Source organism: Typopeltis vanoorti, chromosome 4 (assembly GCF_054136105.1).
Source record: "Typopeltis vanoorti isolate ZY-2024b chromosome 4, IOZ_Tvanoo_1.0, whole genome shotgun sequence".
Taxonomy (NCBI): Eukaryota; Metazoa; Arthropoda; class Arachnida; order Uropygi; family Thelyphonidae; genus Typopeltis; species Typopeltis vanoorti.
This window is the reverse complement of record NC_143552.1, coordinates 65,309,937-65,335,372: the sequence shown is the minus strand read 5'-3', so window position 1 is coordinate 65,335,372 and position 25,436 is coordinate 65,309,937. Positions and strand designations below refer to the sequence as shown.

The following is a 25,436-nucleotide window of genomic DNA, read 5'->3' as shown; positions in this document are numbered from 1 at the left end:
GTACCCAAAAATCAACCACAGCAACTGTCCACCAGGTAAGGTGTGGGTGCACAGGAATCTGCTCTATATCATTATTTAGAAAAAAATACAAGGGGGGGGGTCTGGAAAGTTCAGATAAACACCTAGAACAAAAATTAATTAATTTTGTCTTCTTATATATCCTAAAAGAAAACATATTTTCAGAAAAAACATTCTGTAAGTGAAAAAAAAATTATGAAAAATTTTTATATTATTATTATTATTATTATTATTATTATTCAGCCCTCCATGGAGTCAAAAGATTCATCATGGGAGGTCCTTCCTAAGAACATAAAGCCTGTCAAGATTCATCGAGGGGAGGTCCCCCTTAAGAAACACAAAGTCTATCATACCACTCCTTAAACTCATTGACCGTTCTCGCTCTCACTACTCCATCAGGCAATGCATTCCACGGTTCAACCACCCTCCACACAAAGAAACCACTCCTCACCCTCTTGCTCACAGTTTCCTTTCGTAACTTCCAGGGATGGCCTCTTGTCATCACTCCTTCCCGCTGTTCAACCAAGCAAAAGAACTCCCCAGTGTCAACCCTGTAACCACCTCTCAACAGTTTAAAAGTCTAAATCATATCACCTCTCCTTCTTCTATCCACCAAACTCTGCAATCCACATTCCCTCAGCCGATCCTCATAACTATCATTGTACAGGCCTGAAACCATCTTTGTTATCTGCCTTTGTACCCTTCCCACAGTTAATTTATCCCCTTCAAATCCTGGGGACCAAATCTGATAACAATAGTCTAAGTATGGTCTGATCAGAGACTTATACAACAGAATGATAACCCTTTTATCTCTGCAGGTCAGTGTCCTTCTCATAATTGCAGCAATCCTCTGTGTTACCTTCACCACCTTTGCAATGTCCCCTAAATTTCAGGTTTCTATCAATCATCAACCCTAGATCTCTTGTTTCCCCTACTTCCTCCAGTATAACTCCTCCCATAGAGAATGCAGCATCCCATCGATGTTTCTCAAACCTCAAGACCTTACATTTTGCTGCATTAAACCAAAACCCCCATTCATTTGTCCATCTATCTAGCTTATTCAAATCCTCTTGTAGGGCTACCACATCTACACCATTACTAATGTTCCTTCCCAGCTTGACATAATTCGCAAACAACTGAACATCCCCTTGCAATCCACTGGCAATGTCATTGATATAAAGGTTAAACAATATAGGTCCTAGTACTGAGCCCTGTGGGACCCACTCGTAACTATCTGCCTCCTTGAAACTGCTCCACCATACACAACTCTCTGATACCTATCAGACAGCCAATCCTGAATCCAGTTGACCAGCCTGACATCCAGACCCATGTGCTGCAACTTAAATATCAGCTTATCATGTGGCACCCTGTCAAATGCCTTCGCTAAGTCTAAGAAAATTGCAGTATGTGCCTTTCCTTCATCTAATGTTCTTGTAACTTTATTATAAAAGGCTAGCATATTGCTAAAACAAGAGTGCCCTTTCACAAATCCATGTTGACTCTCACAGATAACATTACCCTCATCTGCTCAATGCTGTATTCGGTCCCTCACTACTTTCTACAAGATCTTAACAACTACTGATGACACACAGACTGACCTATAATTAGACACTTCCAGTCTGTTAACACCCTTATGCAATGGCACTATCTTACTTTCCTTCCATTCCCTGGGCACCTTTCCCGCAGCCAGACTTTCATTGAAAAGCCAGGTTAAAGGCACTGTCAGTTCTCTAGCACATTCTCTCAAAACTCGTGGTGAAATACCATCCAGTTCCAAAGCTTTACTGACATCTAGAGTACTCAGTATCTGAAACACGCTCTCCTCCTGTACCTCTAAACCTCGAACCAGCCCTCTCCCTCTAGCATTAAAACTGACTCCTCTAGGATGAAATACTCCAATAAAGTGTTCATTGAACAATTCTACTATGTCCTCTGCATCAGTCACTCTATTCCCATTTTTATCCCACAATATCATTCTTCCACAGTCATTTCTCCTCTTACTGGCCACAAAGCCAAAAAATTCCCTAGGATTTTCTTTGGATCTTATTGCCAATCTCCTCTCATATTCCAGTTTCGCTTTCCTTACCACACTAGTCACTCTTCTGGCCTATGTCTTATATTCTTCATGCATCTTCTCTTCACCTGTCTCCTTATATCTCTTCCATAGCCTCTTTGTTTATCAGAACTTTCCAGACCCCCCCCTCCCATATAAGAAAATGTAAACACAGAAAACAAATGGAATAATATGAAGAAATTACTACATCAGCTGCATTTAAAAGACAAGGGATACAAAAAATACCATAAAAATAAAAAAATGTACATATATATTCCAGTCGCTGGATGTACTGAATTGCCTCTGTTTTGGGGATTGATGGTAGACTGCACTAGCTCCAAGCTAGGAAGCAAAGAAATGAGCACACACCATTAAAGTAGATAGACATACCAGCTTGAATGTTGTCCAGATCAACAAGATTCATGTCCATAGCTTAGGCAGAGGGCTATGTTCGAAAAGTCCACTATAGTTCTAAATAATTTCACTCACCTTAAAAATGAATGAAAACAACCAAACAAGAATACTGGAAATTGCTTGATTATCCTCCAGCTGATCATCCTGGAATTTACTAGATCAAAATCAGAGGTACTAAATAAGATTCTTACCAGGAATATTAAGAATAAATAATATTCTTAATATTCTTACAAAGTATACAATGCTGCTCTACAAGAAACTCACAACACCTCACAAGAAAATATTACTATTCCTGACTATATCCTTCTCACCAATAAGCCTGACGTTTTTGTTGGTGTCCATCTGCACAATATCTCAATCTACAACATATATATGCCTCCTCTACTTGACTGGCCAAGCCCTGCACTTCCTTTGCACATCTTGGCATCCTCCTTGGGGATTTCAACTTGCCCAGTATATTATGGGGATACAATAATGACGACCCAGACCTGCAACTGACAGGCCTGATGTTAGCAAACAGCTTCCACCACCTGTATGACAGCAAGCAACCTGACACCGTCAAATTTAGAAGATGGGATCAGGCACAACCCCTAATCTCTGCTTTACCACCACTGACACCGTCAAATTTAGAAGATGGGATCAGGCACAACCCCTAATCTCTGCTTTACCACCACTGACACTGTCAAATTTAGAAGATGGGATCAGGCACAACCCCTAATCTCTGCTTTACCACCACTGACACCGTCAAATTTAGAAGATGGGATCAGGCACAACCCCTAATCTCTGCTTTACCACCACTGACACCGTCAAATTTAGAAGATGGGATCAGGCACAACCCCTAATCTCTGCTTTACCACCACTGACACAGAAGGAACTCCTCTCATGTCAACCTATCAAGTACTGCTTCTTTTTTCCCCACAGCCAGCACAGACCTTAGCTAATTACTTAAGGTCTCATAACCCTCAGAATAAACAACTTCCCAATACCTCGATGGGATCTCAGGAAAGCAAACTTGCCAAAATGTACTTAATACATTGAAAAACAACATCAACATAATTCTACATACAGCTGTTAACTATAAATGATTCACAAAATCTGCATAGCATCTGGCAAAAGGCATATCTTCAGAGGATTCAGAAGGATCTACACACCATGCTAGTCAACTGAAAGTAGTATTCTTCTGGCAGAGTGTAAACAACAGAACCATCTAGACACTATTTCTGCCCTTTTTAGGTCCTTGGATGACAGTAGAACTCACTGGCACATGAAAAATGAACAAGATCAAGATCAAATCAACAAGTATACAAGATCTACACAAGTCACAAGGCTTGGTCACTGCTCTTTCAACTGTGACGCAGGTACCAGAACTCCAAACTAGATGTAAGGAAAAGTAAATAAGCCCAAACAGTATTGCAAAAATCTTAATACAAAAAACTAAACCCAAAATTCCAACAGATACCAAAAAAGAGATACATCACCTTTACAAAAAACGTTTCTTATCACATCTTACATCTATTATTACTATTACTATTATTACGGGCAACTCCAGGGAGTCATCAGACTCATCGAGGGAGGCCCCAAATCATATTCATCACAACTATCTGACATTCATACAGTATCTATCATACCTCGCCTTAAACTCATTCACTGTCACAGCATCCACTACAGACTCAGGGAGCGCATTCCACTCATTCACTACTCTAAAAGTAAAGAACCCAGCTCTAACACCTTTACTAACCACACTTTTGCCCAGTTTCCATGGATGTCCCCTAGTCCTCCTACAACCAGCCCTGTCCTCAAAAATATCTTCTGAATTAATTTTATAGAAACCTTTCAGTAATTTGAATGTCTCAATCATATCTCCCCTCCTCCGCCTATCAACCAATTTTTGCAACCCACAAATCCTCAACCTGTTCTCATACGGTTCATTCCACAGACCTGCTATCATCTTGGTCACTCGCCTCTGGATCCTCTCCACCTCCTCCCCATCAAGAAGAAACCTAGGTGACCAAATCTGAGCACAGTAGTCTAGATGGGGTCTTATCAAGGCTCGATAGAGAGGAACAATAACCTGCTTGTCAACGTATTCTTCAGCAACCAAGTGATTTGATGAGCTGTTTTGGTCACTTTTGCAATGTGTCCCCTAAATTTCAATTCCTTATCCACCAACACTCCTAAATCTCGTGCCTCATCAATTTCCTGGAGTTGGGTTCCACCAATGCAGTAAACTGCCGCCAATCTTTTCACCCCAAAATGCATAACCTTACATTTTGCCACATTAAACTGACATCCATTCTCCTTAGCCCAGACCTCCAATCTATCCAAATCATCCTGCAAAATTTTGACGTCATCTGCATTCACTATTGCCCTACCCAACTTCGCATCATCCGCAAACAAATGAACTGTTCCTCTCAGATCATTTCCTATATCATTTATGAACAAATTAAACAGCAGTGGTCCAAGAACAGATCCTTGTGGCACACCACTAGTCACAGGCCGTCTTGTGGACTCTACTCCCGAGTAAACCACTCTCTGATATCTCTCCATCAACCACCCTCCTATCCATCTCACCAACCCTATGTCCATTCCCATATGCTGCAATTTACTGATTAGAATTCCATGTGGAATCCTGTCAAAGGCCTTGGCAAGGTCCAGTAGAATCACTGTAAACCCATTACCCTTATCCAGTTCAGCCGTCACTGTGTTATAATACGTGAGCAAGTTACTGAGGCATGACCTACCCTTCACAAAACCATGCTGTCCCCGATACAGTATCCCATTTTCTTCTATCCAATCTTGTATTTTCCTCTTGACTATTTTCTCTAAGACCTTGACAATGATTCCTGATATGCTAATCGGTCGGTAATTTACAACAGCAGTCTTGGAACCACCTTTATGCAGTGGAACTATTTTCCCCTCTTTCCACCCGCTCGGGACTAACCCAGACCCGAGACTCAAATTAAACAAAATGGTCAAGGGTATTGACAATTCTTTAGCTGCTTCTCGTACAACACGAGCTGGTATACCATCCAATCCCACAGATGTATTGACATTGAGGTTATGCAATAGACTACTCACCTCCACTTCATTAACCACAATTCCCGTATAATCTACTGGTTTATTCGTTTCTGCAATGTCACCACCTGGATGATATACTTTTGAAAAGTGCTCACTCAGTAACTCAACTATCTCAATTGATTCAGTTACCTCCCTACCATCGGCATTCTTTAAAATCAATCTGCCATGTACATTTTTCCTTTTACTTGCTACATATCTAAAAAACTGTTTAGGATTCTCTTTAGCCTGCATGGCCAATGTTCTTTCGTAATCCTTTTTTGCTTTTCTTAGCACACTCGTCACCCTTCTGGCCTGCGCTTTATACCGTTCATGTGCCTGCCGGTCACCCTTCTCCTTAAATTCCCTCCATAGTTGTTTCTTTTTTTGCAACTCAAGCTTAATGGTGTTATTCATCCATTTAACCCCTACTTGATTTATTATTCGGACTCTAGGTATACAGTCAGCCATTGCTTCATGCAAGCACTTCTTAACTACCTCCCATGCACTATCAACTTCTAGTCCTTGCAGTTGTACATGCCATGGCACTGAACCAATCAAACTCCTAAGCTTGTCGTACTTTCCCGCCCGATAATTCCACATAATTCCATATCTACAGCGCACTTCAATCCAGTAACTCTAGATGAAACAGATACAGCCCTCAAACTAACTAAAACAGGTAAAGTTCTTGACATTGATAGCATCGTTCCAGCTTTCTTACTCATCTTTGACTAAGAGTAAAAACCTAGCTATCTAATTTCTTCTCCTCAATAATAAATGATGAACCACTCCCAAAATTTTGGCATGAGTCAAAATAGCCTTGCCAAAGCCCAATAAGTTAGGTGATGACCCTAACAGTCACTGTTCTATAGCATTACTTTGTACTCCTTAAAAACTTTTTGAAAGTATTATCCTTTCTAGGCCTTCTCCAAAAATAGATGTCATCCTAATAAATATAGTCACCAACCAGGTCCTGGCCCTCACAACCCACATAGAAGATGGATACCAAAAAGAGTTAAAAAACAGGTATTGCTTTCATAGACCCAACATCAGCTCATAACACTGTATGGAAGAAACGGTTTCTGTATAAAACAGCCACAATAATCAACTGCCAAAAAACTCTAAAATTACTAGAACAAATGCTCTCCAATAGGAAACTAAAGGTTCATTTGAATTCACAAAAAAGCAGAACATTTATCCTACAAGGATTGCCACAAGGATCTGTCCTTCCAATAGCCATTTGAAAGTTTATTTATACTGACAACATAGCAATTGACACCCAGGCTGTACCTTCCAAGGCCATGAGGAAACAATGAACACCTGAGCTCACTGCAAACTATTTGAAAACTTGGGGTCTATCTCCTAACCCCAACAAAACTGTAATTTCAGCTTTGCACCTAAATAACCACAAGGCTCACACAGAACTAAAAATAAACTATAAAATAAAATAAAAAATAAAAATAAAAAGCAGGCAAAATAGCCATAAAAATAATAAAAATAAACTTCAGCAATAGGACTCCAATCCAACCCCTGCTACCTTGGTGTCACACACCTGATTGCAGCCTAACTTGCTAACAACACCTGGAAAAAACTAAGTTAAAGATATCTGCAGGAACAATATTATAAACAATATTATTATTGTCACCTTACATCCTAGGGTTGTAATGCCTCAGCTCTTGGAACAGCAGCCCTGGCTGCTGTTCTAGTCTTCCCTGTGGCAGAGAGTGCTTATCAATTTGGAGCTGAAGTCACCACACCACTGTTGAGGATGAACAGCTTAACACATAACAATGAGAACATTGCTGATATCTTAAGATATACACCTTCCATGCTTCAGAATAGAAGAAACTACCATCAAAGAAATAAATAAAATAAAAAATAACATGAACCTTCCTATATATCAAGATATCTCTCCATCTCCAGCTTGCCACCTTACATCCAGATCTCCCATTTGGCTTTTAAAAATGCCAGATGATGGCCTCCTGGGACCAGCAGAGAAGACTCCAGAATGAACTACAAAATATGAATATACTTGATCATAGATCCAACAGTCAAACCTCCAGGATTCAATTTATCTCAACACCTCTCTGCAGCCAGCTAAACAGATTTAGGATTGGATAAGCCTGCTGTCCAACTTATTATACCTGTGGTGAATTTTGCAGTCACCCTTTTGTGTATGTGGAACTGTGTAGACTATACTTTGCATCAGTGGTGACTGTCCCACACGCACTCCTTCTCTGGAAGCCTCAGGAACCGACATTTATTTCCATATATAGTGACATCAATTAGTTAACTGAACTGTCAATATATATATATATATAGTTTTGCTCATTAATTTTTTGTATTTTTACCCATATGTTAAATAAATAAATAAATTACATATATGGTAAAATGAAATAAAAACAATACTTGAAAATTAAAAAAAAAAACAAAAAAAAACTAGCCTTTAGAAGATCATGGTGCAGTAACAAACAAGATGAAATCAAATATAAAAACAACATTAGCAACAGCCAAAAGAGAATCCAGAAAGAAACACAGAGAAATTAAAGGCAAGTGATATATATTCCAAGGAGCAATTTGGAATCTGCAGTGAAAGGTCTAGTATTGGAAATGCATTTGGAACTGATCAATTAATATATTCCTATTGTTTGTGAGATTTTTTTCTTCATGTCTAAATTGAAAATTGAAAGACAGATGCATTACAGGAAACTTGCCTTTAATTGAACATAAAATATTTTCTAAAAACAATAACTAATGCGCACGTCCATTACTGAGATTGAAAACAAAACTCAAGTAAAAAATGCTACTGTTACTACAGAATTTACGTTACATGACAATTGTGACTTATGAATATTATTAAAACAGAAGCTTAGAAACAATATATATACAATTATTATTATTGTTATTCAGGCCTCCATGGAGTCAAAAGACTCATCGTGGGAGGTCCTTCCTAAGAAACACAAAGTCTATCAAGACTCATCGAGGGGGGGATCCCTCCCACTAAGAAACACAAAGTCTATCAAGACTCATCGAGGGGGGGGTCCCTTCCCCTGAGAAACACAAAGTCTATCATACCACTCCTTAAACTCATTGACCATTCTTGCTCTCACCACTCAATCAGGTAATGCATTCCATGGTTCAACCACTCCTCACCCTCTTGCAAACAGCTTCCTTTTGCAACTTCCAGGGATGGCCCCTTGTCATCACATCTTCCCGCTGTTCAACCAAGAGAAAGAAATCCCCAGTGTCAACCCTGTAACCACCTCTCAACAGTTTAAAAGTCTAAATCATATCACCTCTCCTTCTTCATTCCACCAAACTCTGCAGTCCACATTCCCTCGGCCAATCCTCATAACCAAAATTGTACAGTCCTGAAACCATCTTTGTCATCCGTCTGTGTACCCTTTCCACAGTTAATTTATCCCCTTCAGATCCTGGGGACCAAATCTGAGAACAATAGTCCAAGTGTGGTCTGATGAGAGACTTATACAACGGAATGATAACCCTTTTATCTCTGCAGGTCAGTGTCCTTCTCATTATTGCAGCAATCCTCTGTGTTACCTTCACCACCTTTGCAATATGTCTCCTAAATTCCAGGTTTCTATCAATCATCAACCCCAGATCTCTTGTCTCCCCTACTTCCTCCAGTATAACTCCTCTCATAGAGTATGCAGCGGCCCATCGATGTTTTGCAAACCTCAAGACCTTACATTTTGCTGCATTAAACCTATATCCCCATTCCTTTGCCTATCTAGCTTATTCAAATCCTCTTGCATCTGCAAACAACTGAATATCTGCTTGCAATCCACATATTGCTGCATTATTCCCTAAGGATTACAATATACGGTAAGCAAGTTTATTTACTTATAACTACAATTATTTTATAACACTATGGCTTAACCACATGCAGTTCCAATAATACTAAGCATACAATTGCAATACTCAATGACATATCACATATATACCTCATATTATCTTATTATGTTAAAAAAAAAATGTATTTCTCATTAAATAAAATTCTCACCAATCATATATAAACTGTAAAATGTTTATGTGAAATGTTACAAGAGATTATTAAAATTTTTAAATCAAATACATACAAATGGAAAATACCAACAGAATAAAATACAAGTAAAGTAATACCAATATTTCAAAAAGGGGATAAAAGAAAACCTGTCAATTACAGAGGAGTTTTTACAACACTCAAAAAGAATTAAAATAGAATTTAATACTTCCTATATTTCGTCCTAGTCACTAGGACATCTACGGGGATTACAAAAACAATTAATGTAACATATACACAAATAACAAACAATACTAAGCCCAACCACGTGGGTGACACTAAAGTCCTATCTAGGTAGAGCGCCCTCTAAGGGCAGTAGTAGGTGGCCTGGAATGTAAGGTGGGAACTCTGGTGATGAGTGTTTCCCAAATCTTCGGAAGGTTAATGCAACCGTATTTACTGAGATTTGGTTGGTTTTTGAGAGCTGCTGCTGCTTCTAAAAAAGTCTCTCTTTCTTGAATTTGCTGTGGTGGAGCATGGTGGTTTTCTTCCATGATACGCTGTGGGTGGTGTCCAAAACATGGTCAGCCTAGCCTGAATGGCCATAGTTGTGTTTGAAGATGTAAGACTTGTGTTCCTCTAGATGGATGGATGCTGATCTGCCTGTCTGTCCAAAGTACACCAGCTTACAGGAACAGGGTACTTTGTAAACTCCAGGCAGAGAGAGGGGAGGGAGCTGATCTTTCGTAGAACGGATAAGGGTAGCAAGTTTGCGGTGGGGCTTATATGCTGTGTGTAGGTTGTACTGTTTTAGTATCTTGGCTATTTTTTCGGATGTGCCACAGATGTAGAGTATGGTGATGGTATTTTTAAAATCTTGTTGACAAGAAGGACGGGGAATGGGGGAGGAGTTGATTATTTTTTTGATACTGTGATCGCTGTAGCCATTGGAGAGGAAAGTGCTGTGTATGTGGTTAAGCTCAGTAGTGAGGGCGGTTCCACTGGAACAAAGATTGTGGGCTCTCTTGGTAAGAGTTTTAATAATGCCATATTGTTGAGAGGGGTGGTGGTGGGAGAGTTTGTGAATGTATCTGCCTGTGTGTGTGGGTTTTCTGTATACGGTGAAGGTAAGTGTATCATTAGGCAGGCGTGTGACTAAGGTGTCTAGGAAGGGTAAACAATTGTTCTTTTCCTTTTCCATAGTGAACTGGATTCTTGGATGTAGACTATTGAGATGACTGAGGAAGGAGTCTAAAGTGTCTGGGCCATGAGGCCAAATAGAGAACACATCATCTACATATCTTAGCCAGATAGAAGGTTGGAGTGGGGCTGAGTCTATGGCTTGTTTTTCAAAATCTTCCATATAGAAATTGGCATGGGGAGGGGCCATGGCAGTTCCCTCTATCTGCTTGTAGATTTTTTTGTTAAAAGAGAAATACCCAGAGTTAATGGCAAAGGAAAAGAGATCTAAGATGTCAGAGGGAAAAACGTTTTCTAAGAGAGATAAGGTGTCAATTAAGGGAATATTGGTAAACAAAGAGGAGATATCAAAGCTTACTAATATGTCTGTCTTATTCAAGGTTAAATTTTCTGTGAGGGCTTTAAAGTGGGTCGAGTTTTTTATATAAGAAGGGGACCTTCCGGTGAGGGGGATCAGAGAGTTGGCCAGCTGTTTAGATAGTCTATAGCAAGGTGCATTGGTGGCATCTACTATAGGCCTGAGTGGGGAATTGGGTTTGTAGATTTTTGGTAAACCATATATTCGGGGGGGGACGGGAGCGGAAAGGTTTAAGTTTTTTCGTGACATCAGGGGGCCAGGAAGATACTTTTTTGGGTAAGATTTTTAGTTTCTTAACTTGTGTTTTTGTGGGGTCGTGTTCTAGCGGGATGTTGGTAGCGCGATCGCGGAGGATAATGTTCATTTTACGATTGTATTCACTGGTATTAAGAACGACTGTGGCATTACCCTTATCCGCTCTGGTGATGATGATACTTTTTTCTTTACATATTTTCAGGAGAGCCGTGTGTTGGGCATATGATAAATTACTTTTTTGGCGGCGAAGAATGCGCAAGGATGTTGGCTACGTCAAGTCTGATGTTGTTAGCTATCTCCGACGGTAAGCGACCGATTCCATGTTCGATGTTCACCATTACGTCAAGCACCGGCACTTCCTTCGGAGTGACGGCAAAATTACGGCCGAGGCAAAGGGCGCTGACGGCATCGTCGTTGAGCCTTTTGGAAGAGAGGTTTATTACTGTCTGGAGCGGTTGAATTTGTGGTTGTGGTTTGTTTTTCACAAGGTTGCTATATTTCTTCATGTGTTTATTTTTTATTTTTTGGAATTCTCTCTGTGCGGAAGTTTCCGAAATGCCAGAGAGAATCAACCAAAGTTCAGGGTTAAGAACGGTGGAGAGCTCTGAATGTAAGGAGCCAATGGCGGCGTTCGTCACTGCGAGGGTTGCACATGTAGAGGCGATTTGCTCGCGGAGTAATGCCCGGCTGGCACGGTTATATATACGAAGTGCTTTTTTGGAATGGAAATTGATCTTCATTTTAACGCAGTTTGGTATCACTCTTGTGTCACGACATCGTTTTAAAAAGGCCAGCCTATTTAGTTGCCTAGATAGTCGTAGTTTTGACCTACCGTATTGCTTGGATTTGCATGCTAATTCTTCTCCATGGATGATTAGAATACATGTGTAGAGGCTTAAGTGCTGTGTGGACATCATGTTGGAGGCTTAATGGATTTTTTACAACACTCAAAAAGAATTAAAATAGAATTTAATACTTCCTATATCAGCATCCATCCATCTAGAGGAACACAAGTCTTACATCTTCAAACACAACTATGGCCATTCAGGCTTGGCTGACCATGTTTTGGACACCACCCACAGCGTATCATGGAAGAAAACCACCATGCTCCACCACAGCAAATTCAAGAAAGAGAGACTTTTTTTAGAAGCGGCAGCAGCTCTCAAAAACCAACCAAATCTCAGTAAATACGGTTGCATTAACCTTCCGAAGATTTGGGAAACACTCATCACTAGAGTTCCCACCTTACATTCCAGGCCACCTACTACTGCCCTTAGAGGGCGCTCTACCTAGATAGGACTTTAGTGTCACCCACGTGGTTGGGCTTAGTATTGTTTGTTATTTGTGTATATGTTACATTAATTGTTTTTGTAATCCCCGTAGATGTCCTAGTGACTAGGACGAAATATAGGAAGTATTAAATTCTATTTTAATTCTTTTTGAGCGTTGTAAAAAATCCATTAAGCCTCCAACATGATGTCCTCACAGCACTTAAGCCTCTACACACGTACAGAGGAATTTGTATACATGAATACATTCTATAAAACATATAGTAGAATAATTAATGAAAAATTAAAAATATACATATACCAGCCACCCAATTAGAAACCTTTATTTTATTTAATACCATTAGAGCCTCCATAGCTCAGTCAGTAGAGACAAAACCCTTTGGTCGGAAGGACCTGGGTTTGATTCATGTTCATGTTGTGACAAACCTTTATCTGTTTCTTTCAATGGGTTTTTCAGTGGGTTTAAAGGTGAGTTAGCTGGTCTCATACAGAGGTAGAGGGTTTTTTTCACCTGGGAACTCAGGATTTTCATCCCTCAAAACAGGTAAACTGGCATTATGAACACACACACACACACACACACACACACACACACACACACACACACACACACACACACACACACGGATTATAGCCATGAATACTTACAGCCCAGCTATATGCCAGTCCCAAGCCCAGATAAAATAGGGAGGGTCAAGGAAAGCAATGGTGAACTACCCTGTAAAAAGAATATCATTAGAACACTTGGGGTCTCCACTTGGGCCTGGCTCCCACTGAAGAGACCTCAATAAAGGTCGAAACTAGTCTGGGTAGTGGCCCTTCCCTTAATGCATAACATTAGACATATCCGCAAGGAGATGTGTTTTGCATAGGAGATACTGAGATAGGAGAGTTGGTATCTTTCTCCACCTTTGCAACGAGTTTCCCTGGTGTTGTACCACCTTACCCCAGTCCTGAAGATACTTTCAAGCGCAAACTTTGTTTGCTCACACTTGGATAAAGGATTAAACTAATTTTATTATCACTAGAACACTTTGTGCAAGAAACACTTGCCTACAAAGTTACCAAAGGTCAGACACAACTGAATGGTTAAATCATCATCATTTAATACCATGTTGGACCTCCTTTAGTATAAATTACAGTGAATATGTGGTTTGACATAGATTGCATAAGGTGTTGGATTGCATTTATGTCTACAACATACCAAGCGTTTACCAGACAGTCCTTTCACTGGCTCAGATGTAACAGAAGAGGACTTTGCTCCCTTATCTGTTTTACTAACATGTTCCATGCATTCTCAATGGGAATCAGATCTAGGCTTTTTTTTAATGGCCAGGGAAGATGATTGGAAGTTGCTGTCATGCTCCCTGAACTACTGCTGAACAATTCATGTGTGATGGGAAGTTAGGACGTCTTGTGCTGTCCATGAAACAATGTCACCTGCAGAATAAAAAAATCAGCATAGGATAGATTGACCGAAAGATCCTTTTTTTTCCCCATTGTGATCAACACTATTGATGATTACCAACCAGCAGTTTTTAAATAGTTGCCTAGAGCACATGTGACCAAGTATTTTGCATATATGCTGTTTAAGTGATGCTTTCATACATCTATGTAAAGGTTTCTAATTCAATGGCCAGTATGTGTATGAAAAAATGTTATTAGAATGTCAAAATGAATTCAGAAAAGGATGCTCTGCAATGGATGGAGTATTTTATTTAAAACTACTTACCATGAGTTTAATTTAGAAACTCATCTCCTGTTTAGAGACTATGAAAAGGCATACAAAAAATAAATATATCTAATATATTATTATTAAAGGCAGTACTCAATACACACACACACACACACACACACACACACACACGCACGCACACACGCACGCACGCACGCACGCACACACGCACGCACACACACACACACTAACTAACTAACTACCAATAACTGTCCAGACATCCATGTTATTTGAGGTTATGGAACAGAACATTCCAGATTTGTTAATAACATAAAAACTGGTGTATAGACAGTATGAAGCATTATTTCATAGTAGCAGTTGAATATAGGTAGTAAGGCAACATAACATGAACTCAGTGACTTTGAATGAGAATGTTCTTGAAAGGGATAGATACAGCAGTGCTAGGGTGAGGGTGTAGGGAGGCATTATGCCTAATGGACACACCAAGCTACAAGTGCTGGAAAAAGGGACTATGACTAGTGAATGATATTGCAATGAAATTCATCAGTGTAATGTTTGACTGTTCCATGGTGCTGTAGGTGAAGAATTCATTTTTTTCTACACCACATCATACACGAGCAGCGGAGATATTTCTGGAGACCAAATATTAACTGGATTCAGTAGCCAGCACACTCCCCAGCTCTCAACCCCCACAGAACACATTTGAATCTCAACAGGGAGATGCATTGCTGCTCAACATTCTCCTCCAAAAAACAATGAAGGTCTCCTTACTCTGAAGGAGGAGTGGGCCAGTTTGCCTCAAGAACTCCTAAAATCACTTGGTAATAAGTATGGTACAACATTGTGAGAGCTGCATTGCAGTTCATGGTGGACATATTCCATACTCAAATGTCTCTCCATTAAGCACTGTACATTAATTCCTTAACTAAGTCCTTAGGAAATTTGTAACTTTTGCCAAAAACATATTGCAATTTAATTTGTATGAAATTTATAATTTATTTTTCATGTAATATAATTTATTAGTATGCAGGCAAGGTGTAGTCGTGATATTGGACATCAGGGTACATTACCAGAGGAAAACATAATAATAAAATAAAATAAAGGAATAAAGATATTTTACAAGAATGAAAATAAAATCATTAGAAAAAACACTAAAGAAAAATAACAAACTGGACACAGCATGTAAACTGAATGCCAAACACTTTATATCATAAATAAAATATAAACCAAATATTTTTGTTATGATAATGGTGACCTTTATTAACTATTGTCCTCCCCAGATTTGCATCATTCACAAACAACTTGAAAATATCCTCTCAATTCATTCACAATATTTTCTAAGTGCAAATTAAATAGCTGTAGTCCCAGGACAGAGTCCTACAACACCAAAGGTCACTTGTATTCCCCTTCTTACTCGCATCACTACATTTATGTCTTCTTCATTTCCATTTGTAATAAGGTTCCATATAGTATCCTATGAAATTCCCCTACAAAGTTAAGCCAATCCTTTATCTAACTCAACTATCACTTTATTATAGAAATTCTGAACTGAGGGTTATTATTCTCATTGTTGAAAAGAATTTTGTTTAGACAACTTGTCTTCATTGATCTGTCTCAATATATAACGTATCTGTGACTGGCTGTCAGATAAGTATCAAAAGTTATATATGGGGGGGGGGGTGAAGGGTCAGGGGCAGTATCGCAAAAGACAAAGGTCACTAATGGTGTACAGCAGGAGTCAATTTTGGGGCCATTGTTGTTCAATTTGTATGTTAATGATATTGGGATGGGTTCAACTAGTGATATGCAGCTATTTGAGATGATACAAACTGGGGAGAGCAATGCAGAGTCAAGCAGATGTTATGGCCTTATAAAAGGGCTTGAATAAGTCCTTTTGTTGTGCCAGCCTGGTTGGCCGAGTGGTTAGCGTATCTGCTTTCCGGCCAAAAGGCTGTGGGTTCGAATCCTGCCATGGGCATGGACATTTGTGATTGTCTGTGAAAGTATTAGTGGTGGTAGTCAGCAGTAGATGGCGTTGGTGTTAGATGATGAAGGTTGGTGTAGTAGTGAGACGAGGAGTTGTAGAGTAGATGTATTCCCTCGATGAGTCTTTGAACTCCTTGGAGGTGTGATATAATAATAATAAATTGCATGAATGGGCAAGTAAGTGGAACTATCAGTTCAATGTTGAAAAGTGTAAGGTTTTGAGATTTGGTAAGCAATGATGGGATGTAAAGTATACACTTAGTGGGGAAACCTTAAAGGAAGTAGAGGAGATGAGAGATCTAGAAGTGACAGCAGACAAGGACCTGAAATTCATGGGCCACATTGCACAGGTTGTGAAGACATCACATCAGATAATGGCAATGATGCGGAGGCCCTTGATAATAAGGGTTTGATTAGGCCTCATATGGATTACTGTGCACAAATCTGGTCACCGAGTTTTCATGGTGACGAGGATATGTTGGACAGGGTCCAGAGAAGATTCACAAAAGTGGTCAGTGGTTTTTGGAATGTGGAGTACGAGGACAGATTGAGAGAATGTAAGTTGCAGAGCCTCGTTAATAGGAGTAAGAGGGTGGGGGATATGATTGAGACATATAAACTGGTCAGGGGTTGTTATCAGGTAGACATGGAAGAGATTAGTCATAGAATTGGAGAGGGAAGTAGAACAAGAGGCTATTGCTGGAAATTGTATAAGGAGGGTGTGAGCAAAGGAGTGAGAAGCAGGTTCTTTGCATGTAGGGTGGTTGGTGAGCGGAATGCATTGCCTCAGTGTGTTATAAATGTAGACACACTGAATCAGTTTAAAGCATGGATAGATGAGCATTGTGTGCAATAGTGTGTACCTCCCATGATGAATCTCCGACTCCATGGAAGTCAGATGTTAATAATAATTATTATTATTATTATTATCTAGGCCTCCATAGAGTCAAGAGACTCATCCTGGGAGGTCGTTCTTAGAAAACACAAAGTTTATCATACCACCCCTTGACCGTTCTTGCTCTAATCACTCTCTCAGGCAATGCATTTCACAGTTCAACCACCCTCCATGCAAAGAAACCACTCCTCACCCTCTTGCTCACAGTTTCCTTTTGTAATTATCAGGGATGGCCCCTTTTCATCGCTCCTTCCCACCGTTCGACCAAGTGAAAGAACTCCCCAGTATCTACCCTGTAAGTGCCTCTCAACAGTTTAAAAGTCTCACTCATATCACCTCTCTTTCTTCTATCCACCAAACTCTGCAGTCCACATTCCCTCAGCAGATCCTCATAACTAACATTGTACAGTCCTGAAACCATCTTTGTTATCTGTTATCTGCCTTTGTACCCTTTCCACAGTTAATCTATCGCCTTCAAATCCTGGGGACCAAATTTTAGAACAATAGTCTAAGTGTGGTCTGATCAGAGTCTTATACAACAGAATGATAACTCTTTTATCTCTGCAGGTCAGCGTCCTTCTCACTGTTGCAGCAATCCTCTGTGTTATCTTCATCACTTTTGCAATATGTCCCGTAAATTTCAGTTTTCTATCAATCATTAACCCCATATCTTTTGTCTCCCCTCCTTCCTCCAGTATACCTCCTCCAATAGAGTATGCAGTGTCCCAAACCTCAAGACCTTACATTTTACTGCATTTAAACCAACACTCCAATTTATTTGTCCATCTATCTAGCTTATTCCAATCCTCTTGCAGGGCTACCACATCTGCACTATTACTGATAACCCTTCCCAGCTTCATATCATCTGTAAACAACTGAATATCTCCTTGCAATCCATTGACATTGATATAAAGGTTGAACAATACAGGTTCCAGTACTGAGATCTGTGGAACCCCACTTGTAACCTTCTGCTTCCTTGATATTGCCCACCATACTCAACTTTCTGATAACTATCAGACAGCCAATCCTGAATCCAGTTGACTAACCCAACATTGAAACTCATCTGCTGCAACTTAAATATCAGCTTATCATATGGCACCCTGTCAAATGTCTTTGCAAAATCCAAAAAAATGGCAGTATATGCCTTTCCCTCATCAACTGCTCTTGTCACCTTATTATAAAAGACAATCTTACTAAAGCAAAAGCACCTCTTAACAAATCCATGTTGATTCTCACAGATAACATTACCCTCATCTGCCCAATGCTGTATATAGTCCCTCACTAATTTCTCCAAGACCTTAACAATTACTGATGATACACAAACTGGCCTATAATTAGACACTTCCACTCTGCTACCACCCTTGTGCAGTGGCATTATCTTACCTTCCTTCCATTCCTTGGGTACCTTTCCAACAGCCAGACTTTTATTGAAGAGCCAAGTCAATGGAGCTGTCAGTTCTTTAGCACCTTCTCTCAAAACCCATGGTGAAATACCATCCGGGGGATGGTATTTCTAGAATTCTAATAATAATAATAATAATAATAATAATAATAATAATAATAATAAAATAGATCCACTCAAGCAACATATCTATTGTATTTACTTCATTCACACTCTTATTATACCCAAACACATTCTGGCAATGGGCTCTGCTCATCCACTATTCTCCATGCAAAAAATTCACTCTCACTCTTCTTTCATCACACCATCACAACTTATGAAGGAATGCCTTGTGCTATGTGGCTTATCATATGGCTGATTATGATAAGCAACAAAGTTGTGAGGAGACTTCATGTGCAAACTTTGTCTGCTTGCACTTGGATAAAGGATGAAACCAAGAATATAATTTCTTGGCATCTTTAATTTATAGTATAACCAAGGGGGAAAACACTTTAAACATCTATCTCTAATTCAGAGTATTTTAGTAATAAGATGTGACACCTTATCACTTCTGGGTCTGGCTCCAACTGATGAGACCTCAATAAAGGTCGAAACTGGTCTGGATAGTGACCCCTCCCATAATGCATAGCATTATACATGTCCACAAGACATGTGTGCATTGCATTATTGGATACTAAGGCAGTTGATGTGAAGTCATTAGCCTCTATATATAAGTAGCTCAGTCATGAAGTGACTTCACGTGCAAACTTTGTTTGCTTACACTTGGATAAAGGATCAAACTATGAATATAATTTATTGGCATCTTTAATTTATCATATGGCTGAAATGAAATGAATAATGTTCATGCAGAACATTATTCATTTCTTGGAAATGTCAATACCACTGATGAATAACATCAGATTTTTATGTAGAAAACATATAGCACATCAATAGTGGGCTCAAGGTTTAGATGATCTGGGAATCTCATTCTATAGATGAAATATAGTACTTTTTCTGCACTTAAAGCCTCTAATAAGCAAGCTGACTACTATCTCATGCTGGATGATGAAAATCATTTACGGTATATAATTTAAGTCCTTAGCTGATAGTCTTCAAGTGAAAAGCACCAATGTCACAGCAGGACCCAAACACATGAACTGCTGGTTACAAATGAAGATATTACCCATTCAGCAAGGCCAGCTGAATTTTCTTTAAACTATCCCAATCAGCTTGAATTCTATGTTCTATAATATACACTGTGGGATATGGCATTTAAGTTATCACTTTGATAAAACAGCATATGTTTACTTTTTTTCAAATTCACTGGTACTATATTCACATCTGAGTATTATTTAGTGCAATTCAATGTGAGGTCCTAACAGCATAGCGCAGATCCCAGTGTATACTGAACTAAAATTACATTCCGATGTGCTCCTGCATCAACTCCACAAATGTTTGATATTCTATTATCATATATACACAATGGTGCTATAATTTATTTGCACTACATAAATTTTGGGTGATAGATGAATTTCTTAAGCAGAGAAGTGGTCCCTCATGTGTGAGATTGGCTATCTGAAGTGCTTGAAAATGTTCAGTGTTTTGTCTCTAGAGCAAAGTTACTAGATAATGCTCAAGAGGTAGTAGTTATATAAAAAAATATATAAATAAAAATACATGGAGAGGTTTGTGCTGACGTTCATAAAAGAAAAAAAAAAGAATTAAATGCACTTAATGAATCTCAATCAATTAAATTTTGGACTTCATTCCCTGACATCTATTAAAAATCATACAGGAGCAAGAAATAATGCCCAACAACATGAGTGACAATGCACACAACTAGGAAAGCCTAAAATGAAGTTAGTTGAGTATATTATTAAGCTTTACTTCTCCACAGGTCTTTTACAATGAATCAAAATACAGCTGAGTGCCTTCTCATCCATACAACACAAACACTGTGAAGTCGGTGAGCACCCCAAAATCTATCCAGTATATGGAGATGACTATAAATATATTACCTATCAAGTAATTCAGCCTGCTCCATTAATCTATTAGCATGGTCAGTAGCTTTATCCACTGCAGGACGAATTTGTTCTAGCTCCTCTTCCAACTTATTTAAATAGTTCTTAAGAGTATCATCTTTTTGTTTTAGAAGATTAGATTCTGTGTCAAGATTCTATGAAAATATAAAATACATATACAGTAAGGACTGTTAGTAGAATTTTTTTTTTTTTAAAAAAATCAATAGAAAGAAAAACATTCAAAATGTGTATAAATAATTAATAGTTAACACATAAAGATACACATATACACAGAAAAAATACAAAAATATTGCCTTTTCAATAAGGAGTGAGCCTAATGACTGTCACGGAATTTAGTCATGTCAAACTTTCCACTAACTTCTGATAAGTTCCATAGGAAATTAACCTCTATTCTTCATGCAGGAATGGTGGTGATTATCATTCCTGCATGTTAATTTTCTTCAGGATAATTTTCCCAATTTGTTTCCTTCATTCCTCTGGAGTGCAATCATGTTTAGAACAAAGTTCTGAACTGGCCAGGCTAGTCTGAGCACTTTGTTATCTTCAAGCCAAGCCACAACAGACCTCAATGTGAAAATGGCTTTGTCTTTCTTAAAACTTTATTATGATTATTACTTAGACATCTCCAAGAAGTCAAGAAAAGGACATGAATTCTAACCACTGTTCACACAATATCTATTATATCTCTTCTTCAATTCATTCACAAATGCAACACTGACAACCACCTCTGGCAATCCACTCCACTCAGTCACCATATTCCAAGCAAAAATTCTAGTCCTAATGCTGATTCCTAAATAAATAAATTCCTAAAACTATAACTATAAAATCCATTTGATAATGTCTGTGCTTTGATGTCCTCTCTTCTTTGCTTATCGGCTGATTTTTAAAGCCCACATACCATCAATATATTCTCATAAGAACTATTTCCTAGATTCAGAATTGTGGTCACTCAGCTCTGGATCTGGCCAACCATTTCTTCATTCCCATGGAATCCAGGCAACTGAATTAACAGACAGTAGTCCAGCTGCCTTATTAAACCATATAAAGAGAATTAAAGACTTCCTTATTTTTAATTCCACCTCATGTTCCAATTCACTTTTTATTTTTCATTGCAGAATTCTATGGCATACAGATGAACTCATAAAATTCTACATTCATTTCAAACATACTGAATATCTTCATTTAAATCATGAGACTTTACCCATTCAAATTTATCAAGTTTGTAGTCTTCTTCCTTATCACTGAGAAATCATGTTTCTAAACGACCAAAGCTATGCTGAAAACCCTCAATCATCAAAAAATTGTGTTTTTCTGATAGAGAACAACAGAAATTCAAAAATGTATTGTATAATTAAAACACATGATACATTGCTATTTATTCATGACCATCATCACCAATTGATAGAGTGATATACTTCTCAAAGTTGATACCGATCACAACCATGTGGTGCATTATGCTTCGTTTCAGCAATGGAAGAATATGCATTCTAGCCATAAACTATCATCATACACAAAAGTGTATTATTATTATTATTATTATTATTCCTGATACCTCCAAGGAGTCCGAAGACTCATCGCGGGAGGACATCTTCAACTGTCTCTACACCTTACCTCTACTACGAATCAACGCCATCTACCGCCCACCTCCAACACCACCACAATTAGCTTACTTTTGTTAACTGATTTTCATTATCAAGAAAATTAATGTTTTTTATTAATTGAATGTCAGTCCTGGGCAATGAAATTTTTTAAATCATCAATAGTGAATATGCTAAAATATAAAAAAAAGCAAAATACAGGTAGTCATTTTCTAAATCTAAATTATGTGTAGTATTACAATTATAGTTATGATGATAAATAGAGCATTATTACTAAACTAGAAGCAAAAGTAGTAAAAAACTAGGGAATTATTTTTTTCTAATCATTAACATATACAAAATATACATTCACAACATTGAGTTTTAGATAAAGTATCTAGCCCAAATAAAAATGATAAGAATGACCAATTATGAATCTGGGTACTCAGACCCAGAAAACTCTAATCATTATCATAACCCAATGAACTATCTTTACAATTTTAGCAATACACCCACTAACTGAAACAGTCTTATCCACTATCAATATCAGATCCCTTATCTAATAGATATATTAGAAGGTGAAAAAAAAAAAATTGACTGTTTTGGCTTGAACTAATGACCTGAGATGTAAGAGGTATTGTATGAGGGAGGATGTGAAAGAGTTATTGGAAGAAATGAAAAAGAAGATTGAAAGAGTGAAGTTTTGCAAGTCTGCCGACATGTTACGATACAGGCAAACTGAGAAGGATGGTGATGATAGCTAATGAATCGATATGCAAGTTGTGCAGAAGGAATGATGTATAGTTTGTGTACCTATGACTTGAGCATAATGGACAGAAAGATTTGTACAATGCTGATGAACTGCACTTAAATGGGTTCAGAGTAGGGTGTCTAGAGAGAGCTTTGTTCACTGAGAGTATGGAAACACAGTCAGGTAAACTAAAGAAATCAAGATAGATGCAAGTGACTATGTATGAAGGTACTCATGAGTATGTGAATGAACAAAAAAAAAAAAAAATTGTAAAATCTAGTCTCTCAGGCAACAATACTGAATGGAGTAGCCAATTCAGAAGGTAAAGGTGGTTGGGGACCTTAGGGAATGCTATAGTTTCTATATACTAATGCTAGAAGTATCAGGAATAAGAGGGAGGAGTTTGGGTCATTCACTAGTGCAGCCTTGCCAAATTTAGGCATTGGTGAAATCTGGCTAACAGGAGATGATAGAATTACAGGGACAGAATGCGATGGATTTGGTATTTTCAGGAAGGATAGAGTAGACAGGATGGGAGACGAGATAGTGCTAATGATAGCAGATGAATTGCAGCCAAGTGCTAATGAAAGCAGAATTGAATTGCAGCCAACAAAAGTAGGAGTCAGTTAGGTAGATGGCAGTTCTTTTTGAGTCAGTCTGGTGTAAGATTAAGGCCAATTGGACAAAATATAAAATCGGTTGCTGTAAAAGTCCACTAGAATGATGTGGAAGCCATGCATCAGCAGATTAGTACAATGAATGCAAGTTGAGTAATTATTGTGGGGAACTACAATTTCTGAGACATAGATTGGAGGGAGGAAAGATCACATGGTAGGAAGGAAATAGAATTTATACACTTACTGAGAGATAATTACTTGAAACAAGATGTGATGGAGGGGACTCAGGGTATGAGAGTGTTGGATCTGGTTATAGGATCAGATGATCTGTCCATAACTAAGGTGGGTTACATTGTCTCCAATCGGGGAAAGGGATCATGGGATCTAGACTTGGGAGATTCCCAAAAGTGTAGAAATTCCAGTTAAGATGGAGTATACTATTATTATTATTATTATTACACCCTCCATGGAGTCGACAGACTCATTATGGGAGGTTCATTCAACTGACAACATATAGTCCTTAACACTCCTTACATTAACAACACATTCTGGTAATGTATTCCATTCACTGACAATTCTCCATGTAAAAAATCTACCCCTCATACCCTTCTTCACCACACTTTTACATAACTTCCAGGAATGAACTCTGGTTCTTCCGCTCTCACCTTCTAGTCTTTTATATTCCCCACTGGATTAATCTGCTAAAATCCTCTCACTAACTTAAATGTCTCTCTATCATATCATCTCTATTCCTCCTATCCACCAAATTCTGCAAATGTGGAACTACAAGGCAGGTGATTATAATAACTTGGGGGGGGGGGGGGGCTGCTCACAGCAGTAGTATCGATTTGCAAGGGAAGTATGCTTACAATGCATAGGGGATAGTCAACGGATGTCTGGAGGAAGCAGTACATGTATACCCAAGGTAAGGAGGGTAAATCGGATAGAGTTACATGGATGAGTAGTATCAATTAAGCATGAGCTGCACAAAAAGAAAATATTGTTGAGGGTATGTAAGGAGACCAACTAACTCATGAATGTACAAGAGTCAAGCAAGAAAGATGACGAGCATGGGAAGGTAAAATCAAATTTCTCAGAAGAAATTAGCCAAACAGGCAAGAGCAAATCCCAGAGTGTTTTCATTATGTGGGAAGCAGGAAGAAGTATGATGATGGAAAGATGACTTTAATATGTATAGATGGTGGAGAGGTGACAGAGGCAGATAAAATTGTTGAGCTACTAGTAATCACTTTGTATCATATATCATCAAAGAAAAGATATTGTTATGGCAGAGGTGACAGGGACTGATGTGAGAATAGAGCTTGATGTATTCAAGATTCTTAGGACATTGCAGAATATGAATGAAAATGCAGCTGTGGGATTGGATGGGATATCAGTTCATATTTAACAAATATATGAAGGGAACTGGCAATGCCTTTCACTATGCTGATTAATCTAAATCTCAGTTCTTCTCTCAAGTCACAAGACAGTGGAGGAAGGGCAAAACAATTTCTTTGTAAAAAAGGAAAATCAAAGTCTAGTAGCAAATTATAGACAACTCAGTATCTCAGAAGTGTTGAAAAAGTACTGGAAAAGTTGGCCAAAAAAGAGAATTCAGGAATGGGTGGATAATGGTAAGATATTCTATGAGGGGGGCATCATGGCTTTGTGAAGGGTTGGTCATGCCTTAGTAATTAACTAACTTTTTATAATAGCATCACAGTTGAGTTGGATAAAGGGAATCAATACACATTGATACTACTGAATTCTGCAAAGGCTTTTGACAAGATACCAATTCTAACTCTGTTATGCAAACTGGAATAAATTGGGATGGTTAGGAAACTGAT

At 38.5% G+C, this 25,436-nt stretch overlaps 1 protein-coding gene across 1 annotated transcript in view; it reads right to left on the bottom strand.

Moving 5' to 3' along the window:
• LanA (laminin subunit alpha) overlaps nt 1-25,436 on the bottom strand; it is a 1,191,635-nt gene that overhangs the window by 302,040 nt on the left and 864,159 nt on the right. The window contains exon 43 of the mRNA XM_090391815.1: nt 20,621-20,778. Coding sequence (XP_090247941.1) covers nt 20,621-20,778 — 158 coding nt within the window. The remainder of the gene's footprint in view (nt 1-20,620; nt 20,779-25,436) is intronic.